Genomic DNA, 12066 nt, shown 5'->3' with positions numbered 1-12066 from the left:
CTATCTTGCCCACTAACCCACCACCCACCCCACGTGGGGTTCGCACTGGCAAACCCTGGATGGCTCCTCTGCCTTTGCAGGGCAATACGTGGGCCTCATTCTTCATTAGGCCACACACTATCTTGCAGAGGAATACTTGCCTGGCAGGTTGTTGATGTATCCGCCGTCCATTAGTAAATTTCCATCCTTGGGGTCACAGAGTGGCGGCAGGTACCCCGAGAGGGTCATGCTAGCTCGCACGTACCGCCACAATGAGCCTATCCATGTGAGGGAACAAACGCAGTGAGAAAGACCAAACAGAGTAACCCAGAGAGCCGGTATGAGGCCATCAGAGAATATTGCAAAGTATGGGTCACCAGGAGCAAGTGGCCACTCCCCTGCGACCTATTTGTCCAAAGAAACCTGCACTGCACAATGAATGTCAAAATAGACATAAGCAACCCTTGGCATAAACTTAAAGAACTGATTTTAATTGGGTGGGTTTTAGGAAAGCAAACAGTGAGGCATGTGAATACGTGAGGCCCTGTTTTTTTTAGGGAAATGGGGGTAGACCTTCCAATCCAAATATACCATTTCAAAATAAGCCACATTAATCTCAACTATAGAACACAGATGTACAGAATCTAGTCAGGTCCTAAAACAAGTGTATAACTACAAGCCCTCTGTCAAGAGGTTGTAGACTTCTAAGTCTATTAAAATGTGCACCAAAATCCATGTGACCCGAAACCTAATCCGGGGGATGTAGTGCCAGGATAGAGAATCTGGCCTTTCTAGAATGTAAAGACCGAAACTGTCAAGAGAAGACTACCCTTTGCCTCTATTTTCCAGACCTTACACACCCTTTGAGGTGTAAACTATCAGCAAAAAGACTAACAGTCTTTTTTTATGTCATTCAGAGTAGTGGAAGAAGATACATCCACAATAAAGTGGCTCTTCCAGTGAAATCCAAATTAGCATCTGGATCATCACCTTAACTCCAGACACCTTACGTGATCTTAGAGAAACTCACAATTCTTCATTCACTCACCTCCCTCTGCTTATCCACCCAGGGACGTTGCATCCAAATACTTCAGGCAACTGACAAAAAGTTCACTAAATCTGCACTCATCCCGTCAGGAACACATCACAAATATCCAAATGCCTCATCCCATTTGAGGTTGACCATAGGTGAAGATACAGAGAAGCTCACTTGCCGTTGTGCATGTTACTATACGGGAATCAAGCCCAAATGATCACCCACATTTTCACACCAATTAGTACTAGGTTTTCTGATCATCTAATTGCCAGATACGTGCAGGTTTCTTTCAGACAAGTAAAACACCAACATGAGCATGGTGTCATCAGAAGCCATTCATAGATGGCCCAGCACAGGAGAGAGGGAAGTGCAAACTCCAACGTGAAGTGGCCTGGAAGGACCTCAATAGCAACAGTGATAGACCAGAGACCAAATCTTAACAAAACTCAATTTAGAATCTTAGTGATCAGTTAACTGGGTTGGCCAGAAAGCCACACAGGAACATGCATTATTAACCATGTCAATGATGGAAAAGCTTTCAAAGCCCTATGTGGCTCATTATTGTCATCTAAAGTAGCCATTTTTAATGTTTAGAGGGCACTGCCATCCTTCCAGACCAAACTTCCTTCTCTCTCTCTTATGACAACTTTTATTGCCGTGAGGCCGACGCTGCTGGAGGACATGATGCTGACCTGGCACATTGTTAACATAGCAGCCATCCACAAGCAAGTGACTGTCCTTTGGGTCGCAGAGAGGAGGTAAATAGGGGGTGTAAGATGAACTCGCCCTGACGTAACGCCACGCACTGCCTGCCGGATGAAGATGGGAGAGTAAATCAAACTGAACAGGGACAGAGGAAGAGAGTGAGGGAAGGATAGAGAGAGGGCAGAGGAGGAGAACAAAGGACATCAAAACGGGATATGATACCATGAGAGACGCCCCAAAAACACAAGTGAAGAGGGAAGCCAAGTTTCGTAGGCTGTTCTTAAGGCAGCAGGACATTGAAACATAATACAAGGGACAAAAACAACACACAGTGATTTCGCCAGACCTGGGCATAATATAGCGTACGGTAACTGTAGTCTACCACCTCGGAGAAGAGAGACTTCTACGTGGTCTAGGTCATGAACCGGGATTGGAGAGAAATAAGCTCAGTTACCTTTTAGAACAGATCAACAGAGCACAACACACACCCCCAGCGGAGCAATCTCTAGCCATGCTACAAAAATATGAGCACTGTTAGGAATCTTTACTAGTACAGAAAATGCTATTGTGAGGCAGAAAATAGTACGAGTTACTCACCACAATTATTCTTTAGCTTGTAGGCACACTGCACCCTGATTGCATACTCGTTGTGTGTTACTTCCACTAGAGGAGAACTAAGCACTTCTGCAGACCACAATATAATTTTCAAATTGATAAGTTTGGGTGTCTGTGTACAAATGACCAGTTACAGCACCACACCCACCAGCACGGCCAAGCTTCAGTTTGTTTCCATCCAAACATACCAAAGTCTGTCTTGCAGACAGAGGAATGGGTAGATGTCTGGTGGCTCATCTGGTGGAAAGGGACAATAAGACATCGAGAAGTTGGACTATGTCCCATGCTTGAACTGCGGCATCCTGCATGACTCTGCTCCACCCCGCTTGTTTTTTAACATCTTTATGATCCTGTTTGCCCCTCTCAGTAAGGTCCATGGTCTAGGTTGCTAAATGTTTGATACTTTAATTATCTTAGACCTTCATGACTAGTCAACAGATATTTCAGTAGTACAATCCAGGTTAAGAGAAGTAAAGGAATGGATGACAATCCCTAGTGGCTTCATACAAGCACCACTGACATCTGGCTGTTTGGTACGAATCAAGTGAATACTCAGGTTTTGATCAGGCGAATTAAGGCTTGTGTTGAGTGTAATATACTTATGAGTATTTGAGTCCACATGGTCATCTGATGCCCAAATAAGTACAACCACTGGAGCATCTCACTTCCATTCATCCAATATGTCTAAGATTATTCCTCTACTGAAAACCACTCATCTTACTGTGCTCATACACACAACAGTCTTTGTCTGTGTGTAAGCACATATTTGAATATCAGTCAATATAACCAAAATAAACTTCAAGCAGTCCAAAATAGGGCAATCAGAATTGTATGCTAATTTCACAAATGCAATAATTTTACTGAACCTTGCCTAAACTTAAGCTGATGCCTCCAGGGAGCTCTCTATTTTAGGAGTTCTCACTCTCATGTAGAAAGCTCTGCATGGCTTAGGCACAGCACGTCTATCAATAGCTTTGAATTTCAGCACCTTGTTACAATGCTAGGCTGGACTTCTGAACCTAAACTGGCTTTGCCAAGTTGGAAGTTAGTTTAATTTGGCAAACGAACGGTCAGTATGGCAAATTTTATAGCATAACCCTCCCTTCTTGCTTAAACCGCATACATGGATCAATTCAATTTAAAGATCAAGTAAAAAAGTATATAAAAAACGAATATATTAAGTTTTTGAGTACTTTATATACATATGTTACAGTTAGGTGTTCTATTTAGTTGTAAATCTCAAGACAAGATTACATTTATTCTATTTATTAATAGATGTATTGTGGTTTTTTGGTAGGTTATTTTGGTTATTGATTTATGTTGCACACTTTGACTATAGGTTGCTGGCATAATCACTCCTTATAAATAAATACATAGAAATAGAAGAAGTGTCAGTGAGAGTCAGTATTGTAAGGAGCACATATTCCTACATGCGCCCCCCATTTCCAAACATATTCAAAGGCTCCCAAAGAAAATCAGATTAATTGAAGTCAGCAAGGTTCAACACTCCAGAGGGTTAGTCAAAAACATTCACCCACTTGTTTTGAGAAAACATCCAACACTGAATATTTGGCCAAAGCATACTGCTTTCCAAAAAAGGAGGAGAGTTTCAGATGTCATTTGTTTAACATCAACAGGCGCAATCAGTTCAAATTCCAAATCGGACAGAAATTATAAAACAATGACATCCTAACATCTACAACTGCAGAGAGTTTCTAAATGGGACTTAAACCAATTCTGGTTTTCCACTGAATTGCTTCAACTGGATACAAACATAGTTGAAAAAAAAGTAATGATTCACATCTGGCTGGACAGCGCCATAAGGAAACATCTGAGGAATATGCCCTAGTAGAATTATTTCCAGCAACCAGAAGAATTCAAATGTCGTCCTGAGGCATCTCTAAATGTCAGAAAAAAGCTCCTCCGGAACCAGACAGTGACGATGTGAAGATGAGGTCAGGGACAACGCTCTAGGCCTCTAGATCTACACAACTTCCAAACATAAGTAAGTTGAGTTTGTTGGTTGCTTTTACAATCATGTATCACTCTTGACCCTTAAGTGATTTGTTACTCGCTTTAGGGAGCATGGTTCCTAGGAAATGTGAAGGAACTAGCTCCCAATCAACTGTGTCCACCACAGAACTTCAATTTTTGTCCCTCACAAAGGTAAAAGAAAAACTAATCTGAATATGATCAACGCCACCCTAAAGATCTTCCACATTTGTAAAGTCATCAATTCAGTGTGTGCTTCTCACTAGACTGTCGAGCCAAACGTTCATTATGCTGTCAGTAGTGTGGCCAAGTGTAAAGTGCCTTTGAATGGGGACAAATTAAAGTTGCCACTTTTGCCTTACACAGCTCAGTGAGTCCGGCACTGTTCTGCTTGTAAATAGTAACACTGTAGAAGTGTTATCAATAAAGACTCAAGCATATTCTGCAAGAATGTTGGATTGCCTTCGGGGCTGGGAAATGGATTTTAGCTCAAAACTACATCCAAGCTCTACTCTGAGGTGTCCGAGTTAACACAGATCTCTGGTTTCAAGATATTAAAAAGACCCTAAGAATGCCCAGTGAACGCCCACCAATCCAGGCCATCTAATAAAAAATCAGTCTCCTGCTGCCAATCTCAAGTAAGCTGAAACAGAGTGAGCTATTTTCACTGGCAGGAATTCAGGGCCATATGAAGGCAGGATACTGCAGGGCTGAGTCATATGAAGCCAGCAACTGCAAACTGAGATATAGAGATCCCTCCGATATAGAGACCGGTTTTTATAGGAGAGTAAAAACACGTTTTAATTTTAATGCCTTTACATCAGGAAGAGCCAACATGAAGGTCAGTGGTGGGGCCGTAAGATTTTCTAAGGAGCAGCTTCAATCGTAAAGTAAGGCTGCAACTTGATGCACAGACCTTATGGTGCCCTGAACGAGCGATAGCACTCACCACCCAGGTACCAAGATAGAAGTACATGTTGACACCACACTCCTGAGAAAAACAAACCACTACTTTCAAAACTCTGTTGAAGGTGAATGAGGGGAAATATAGTATTGTATGGTTTAAAAGCACTCATCCACAAGAAGTCTGTTTTGAAGAGTGCCTGCCACACCAGCTGAAGAGCAAAAAGTAACTGTACATTTATATACAGCACACAAAAGACTGTAAGCGTCTCGAGGGCTCGGTTTCAGAACCAGTGGTTCAGTGAAAGGTCTGCAGGGCATACGTCACAAATGAAGAATTACATGGCAGAAAGCCCAATAGATAAACTGCAGAGCCGATACGTTGGTGGTAAGGGTGTGTATCATATGGCGCACGCTGGTTTTCTGGATCCAACTGCACAGTGAAAATACAAAGCCCAGAGGCACAGGGACGGAGCTCGAGACCCAGTGCAGAGGAGGTTGGAGAAGAAGATAAAGCTCAAGGGGCAAGTGTAGGAGAGTCTTCATGGTTATGGGTCAGGCAAGAGAGCTTTAAGCCCAAAGTTGAACACCAGATTTGAAGTAGTAAATGGTTAGTTAAAATGCAGACTTTTAACAAACACAAAATATGTGCTTATAGTAAATGTGAGTGATCATTTAATGTGAACGTGTAACTAAGGAGGGTATATGCTGCACCTTCTGCACATTGGTTGAGCCGCACTCATCAGTTCCTCTTAGTTCTGACAACCTAGAAAGAGTTTCTCTGTAAAAGAAGTGTGGTTTAGTCAGTGTCGATGAAGCTAGGCTTTGTAACTTGCTGTTTCTCTTACGGCCGGCCCAAATCATCACCAACGAGTTGTAACAATTGAAGGATTAGCACCCTTGACCCAACAGCATCTGTGGCAAAAGCCAAACATTTCTAAAAAATGAGTAGGCCAAATGGAGAATTAGCTTTATGAAGGGCCTGCAGATAACATCAGCAAAGGCTTTTCTGAATATCTTTCAATTTCGTCTTGAGTGTGACTGCACAGGCATTAATACCTAAAGGGGTGAATCATCTCTTTAATGGTGTAAAAAAAGAGATATCCAATGTTGGTCTCAGAAAGCCACATATATTGCAGCTTTTGAGGATATACAGATGAGAAAAATGCACATACGCATTTTAATTCAATTTAATTTGCCATAGCCAGTGGGTATTGTGTAAATCTGTCATGGATTAACCACTCCTCAATAAATTAGCGAGATGTTTCTGCATGAGTGACCTGGATAGAGTCTTGCTCTGCGTTTTTGGTCACTTGTCACAAAATATACCAATACAATTTATTAATACAAATTAAAAAGATTTTTTCCTGGTATCCCTTAAGTTGTTAACAGTATATAAAGAACAGTATTTGTAGAACTTCTAAAAAATCTACATCAACCATGTTTTGCCTTTAATGGAGCTGCAGTTTTTGCCTTGAAATTTGAATTAATTCAACAGATACTGTTTATAACATCTTTGCACCCACGTAGGTATATTTCTCTAGAAACAGGACTAGTCATTTGTCCCATCCCTGAGCTTCTCTTCCCTACATTTCTCTATCTCCAGTAGCTCTCTTGACTGTACTTTTATCAAAAAGAAAAGTTCAATTCACGAAGAGTTAAATGGAATTGCTCCATCAGTGACGAGTGTCTGACATATGTACACGCTAAACAGGATATGACAAAAAGTAGACGAAAATTGCCAGTGCACAGGACAGAGATTAACTACTTGCACACAAAGGAAGTAATTCAGAAACAGTTGAGTCACTGTCTTTTTTAAATAGTGTAAGAAGGAGGAGGAGTGCTTTAGTAATTTTCTTTATCAAACTTGAAACTGTGAGACGTTTACATTTAAATGGAATTCCATCTCCAATTCCCAAATCAAATAAATTGACAATGATCACCTTAAGAAATAGCATTCCTTTAGGCTTGTTAACAATGGAATTCATACAGCAGGGTCCTGCATTCTTTTCTGAAAAGAACCACCTCCACAATGTGGTCTCTTCTACCCCTCCAGCACCTCTACTGGCATGGCTATCAGGCCATTTCTACTACTCAGGAAGGTCCAATGGGTGAAAGATGCTTGAAGGTTCTAGAGGATTGACAGACTTCTATCTCCGAGTCCAGTACAAAGCAGCCTTTCCTCATTGCCCATCAAACAAGAAATTCTTTTCAAAGGGATTCAGTTTCCCCCTCAAATGAACATAATGTCTTTTGTTCCACTGTTAGAGAGAAAAAGAGGAATGTATTCAGTACTATTCCTGATAAAGAAACTAAATAGGGAATACCAACACATTCTAGACTTGAGAACTGTAAACAAGTTCTTACAGAAGAAACTCTTCAAGATGACACCCTTTCAGTATTCCTCCTCGCATTTGACCAGGTATGCTCACGATCACACCCAGATTCTAAAGGGATATCAACAGTATCTCTGTTGTGCAATAAAGGATCAGCACTTTCAATTACAGATACTTCCTTCTGGGTTATACACAGCTCCTAGAATGTTCACAAAAGTGTTAGTTCCTTTGGTTGCATTTTTACATTCTATAGGTCTTCAAGTTTACCAACACCCAGATGACTTGCTTATCGCTATGTCATCTCTCCCAGGGAAAGGCGAATGTTCAATAAATCTGCTTCACAACAATAAATACCTCCTAAACCTAGAGAACTCTCAGCTTCAAATATTGGAGAACTCAAACTTAACAGGGACTTATTCAGGAGAGATGGTGGGAAGATTTCCTTCCGGAGGAGAGGATTTCAAAGCTCCTTAATCAGTATACATTTTGATCCAGAGAGGAGTTACTCCAATCTGAGAATGGTTAAGACAGCATAGGTATATGTTACGAATACTTTTTGAAGTTCCCTGGGTCCCTCGTCATCTAAAGGCTTGGTGGCTTGCTGAATTACATCTTAGCTATTTGGTATCCAGCTTCTGAAAATTATGAGACAGTTTTAGACATGCTCCATCACCTAAGGGAATGCTTGGCTTAGTGGTTATAGAGAAATAATCTCCTATGAAGCATACGGTTAACTTGCCCTGATTACAGAGTTCTGACAAGAGAAGGCATTATGAATGTTTGGCATGTGACACTTGAGGGTGCTTAAGTCCCCAATGGTGATCCAGCAAACATTCAATTAGAAGGAACATCATGCTATTCTGAATGTGTTGCAGTTCTTTGTTCCCTATATTGCACTGTAGAAGGCACTTGTATGAATGGGTAATAAGGAATCCAAGAGCTACATAAATCACCATTAAGTGACAAGATCTCCAACTTAATCTCAGGAGGAGATTTTCCAGAGGCCTGAGGTTCCTTTCTTCTCTCTAGTTTCAATAGATTTTCAAAGGAGGTAGAATATATATGCATGCAGATCATTGAAGTTGCAGGATCCCATTCTCTATCCAATGTTATCTCAGTTAAGCAGTGCTCCGACAAATCTGTGGCAGATGGGAGATTCCAGTAATAGGCCTATTTCCCTCCTTCAGGGATGGTCTTCTCTCCCCCTCCATTTCACTCAGTCAATCAGACCACAGGCCTGGGGTGGTGGGTGCACAGCAACTGGCCACAGAATATTCCTATGTGTTTCCACCATTCTACAGCTTGCTGTCTGTCCTCTTTGGATCCTGGCAGAAGTTCAATTTCCCTTGAGCTTTGTTCAATTGCCAGTCACACTCCTAAGATGTTCTCACTTTGGGGTGAGGAGACTGAATGGGTTGGCTTCCAACACTTACACTGTTCTATGGAGGTTGCTGTGTTATTGTAACAGGATAGAGGCTCTTGCACCATAAAGCCCTACGAAAACCGTTGAATGTAGTTTGTTACTTTGTGTTCTTATAAAGGTTTGCAACTTAGACCTTGTGAGTCATTAAAGATCTTAGATTATATTAGGGATAATTTGGGTTGGCAGGTTGAACTTTAAGCGTGCAGTAGACCGTTATTAGAGCCTTTAATGATCTGTGGTCAGACTTATCGATAGCCATTCCCTAGTTATCCAATTCCTTACTATTAAAAGGTTTTCCTAATTTACAACAGACTGTTAATTCTTCTGGCCCTTCTTGGGATTGTTCCTTAGTTCAAACGGTCTTTAGAAGACAAATTTTGAACCTCTTTCCTCTATAGCATTTAAATATCTGTCAGCTAAGGTTGATTTTCTGGTAGCTTTTCTTGTTTGCCAGAAGGATCGAGAACTTAGCGCTTTGCTATGTCACATATCTTACATTTATGAGGATAGATTTATCCTTAAAGTGCCTCCCTTTTTAATCCAAATGTTTCTTCTGTGTTCCATAAGGAACAGGAATCAGCTCTATATATGCCATCTATCAATCCCTCCTCTCCTGAAGAGGTAGCGCTGCATACCTAGAATGTTGATAGAGCCTTCTCTATCTTAAAAATACTTATAGTTTTGAAATTCTGATTCACTTTTTGTAACATACAACTTCTAAAATAGATGGTAAGCCTGCAGTACATTCATAAAATTAGTGGTTCAAATTTCCAATCACTTCAGCCGATTTTGCTCCAGGAGGTGATATTTTTAGCACAGACATGGGCACACCTAACATATTTAAAAAACATTATAAGTTACCTGTAAGTAGTGAACAGTCTTGTTCTTTTGGTAAAACAGTTTTGGGTGTCCTTAACCAGTAAATATGGGGTCTTTGTTTTGTTAAGAGGAAAAATAAAGAGACTTCCAGGTGTGCAGTCTACTCAACTTCCTGTTTTATATTTCTTGTGAGAAATAGCATGATATATCCTCAAATGGTTGGGTTGAGGAAGCGGAGGGGGACATCATGTAACTTACTCACCGTAATCTTCATTAGTCCGCGTCCCAGAGGACTTAATCTGCCAGGAGGTGCATTTGCAAAGTGGTGGAGAAAGAGGATGTAGCCCCTGAAGTCTCCTCAGCAATTGCGCTCTGTGGGACTTACTGCAGGCAACCGGAGGGCTTGCAGAGTGGAGGTGAAAGGGGCGGGGCCTCTGGCGACTTGCTGTGCAGATTTTTAAAATTATTTGGTTTAATTTATTAGAGGAGGGGTGCCACGTGGCTCCTCTTCCAGGGACATTTTCAGCCCTGGGGACCCTATCATTCAGTGTGTGTCCTTTTATTTATATATATAAAAAAAATAAGAAAAAAGGTAGGGGGCCTTCCCAACCCTATTTCGGCCCCGGGTACCCCATTCCCCGGGGTGCGGCCTCAATGGTGGGTGCTCTGGTCCCATCCAGGGAGGTGGTGGTCCCCAAGGCATTATGAGCCATAGGAAGGGGTCCCGTACACCCCCTCTCCTTTATATATTGCGCATGACCCGAGACCTGTCCTACCCGGGGGCGCTAGATTACAGAAGCACAGGAGATCGCGCTTGTTTTTAAAAAAAAATTGTTTGGATCCAGCGCGACTTCCATCAAAATTTTATTTTTTAAATGATTTTTTGGCCCTGAGTCACAAGATGGCTGCCAACACTTCTTGGTTTGAAATGTTGGTAGCCAATCAGATCTCAGCACAAGATTGGGAGAGGTCCTTCGCGTCCCTAGATATACATGTGGAAATTTCTTTAAATAACTCCGCAACTGCTGAACGGATTTACACCAACTTAGAAAGGTCACTTTCTAGACCATCAGCTACCTTTCTGCCTACTTTGGTGTAATTCCGTTCAGCAGTTGCGCTGTAGCCGTGTCTAAAGTTCCTATAGAAACTAACATGGGAAAAAGCGTTTTGGGCCCCCCCTTTTTCTCAGCGCCCGCTGGACGGATCACCTCGAAACTCTCGGGGCAATAGTTAAATTGAGCATCAAACTAATTTTTAAAAAGTGCAAGATTTCATCAAACGACGTTAAAGTTATTGGCCAATGAAAAAACGCTCTTCCTATGGAAATGACATCCTAACAAATACGACCGCCAGTAGTAGATATATATATATATATGTATATATAGCTATACTATTGGCGGTCGTATTTGTTAGGATGTCATTTCCAAGTTATTGGAAAATGAAAAAACGCTCCTCCTATGGAAATGACATCCTAACAAATATGACCGCCAGTATAGAGAGAGTGTTAGTGTGTGAGTGCGTGTGCGTGTGCATGTGTGTTTGTGACGGAACACGAACCCAAATTTTGTGCGTGAAATTATTTATTGCTCACAACACCACAATCGCCCTGACGCGTTTCGGCCTGACACGGCCTTGATCACATGACCATTATCACCGACCCCTAGTGAAATGGGGAAAAGATGAGTGTATATATCTATTGAGGTGATAGAGAGAGATATACAAGAAAACCATTTATATTAGTAGTTGACAAAGGAGGGGCCAGTGAACAGCTTGATGAGCACGAACAGAGAGAAGGGACGAAAATGGAGAGTGCAAAGTCAGCTGAGGAGTGACAGATAAAAATGATAATGGGCCATTTGGGGAGAACGACCTGGGCAGTGGTGGAACCCAGAGAGAGGAGGGGCTACTAAAACATAAAAGGTAGGATAATATATGCAGCAAAATGTATCCTTCCTTTTATATTTTAGTAGCCCCTCTTCTCTCTGGGTTCCACTACTGCCCAGGTCGTTCTCCCCAAATGGCCCATATCATTTTTATCTGTCACTCCTCAGCTGACTCTGCACTCTCCATTTTCGTCCCTTCTCTCTGTTCATGCTCATCAAGCTGTTCACCGGCCCCTCCTTTGTCAACTACTAATATAAATGGTTTTCTTGTATATATCTCTCAATCACCTCAATAGATATATACACACATCTTTTCCCATTTCACTAGGGGTGGGTGATGAATTTGGTTCAGACGGCAGAGTTGGCAGAATTTTG

The 12066-nt window shown here is 41.6% G+C and overlaps 1 protein-coding gene across 3 annotated transcripts in view; it reads right to left on the bottom strand.

Annotated features, from left to right (window-relative positions):
• The window catches only part of PNPLA6 (patatin like domain 6, lysophospholipase), a 259016-nt gene that overhangs the window by 46387 nt on the left and 200563 nt on the right, over window positions 1-12066 (bottom strand). The window contains exon 30 of one of the 3 annotated variants that reach the window (XM_085654362.1): window positions 1708-1824. The exons of 1 other annotated variant lie outside the window; for it this stretch is intronic. In XM_085654362.1, the coding sequence (XP_085510488.1) occupies window positions 1708-1824 (117 nt within the window). Of the gene's footprint in view, window positions 1-140; window positions 258-1707; window positions 1825-12066 lie in introns of all 3 variants that reach the window. One more of the 3 variants, XM_085654361.1, reaches the window with a different exon arrangement.

This window comes from Triturus cristatus, chromosome 4_1 (genome assembly GCF_964204655.1).
Source record: "Triturus cristatus chromosome 4_1, aTriCri1.1, whole genome shotgun sequence".
Lineage (NCBI taxonomy): Eukaryota > Metazoa > Chordata > Amphibia > Caudata > Salamandridae > Triturus > Triturus cristatus.
The sequence above is the reverse complement of the archived record's forward strand: the minus strand, read 5'-3'. Positions and strand labels throughout refer to the sequence as shown.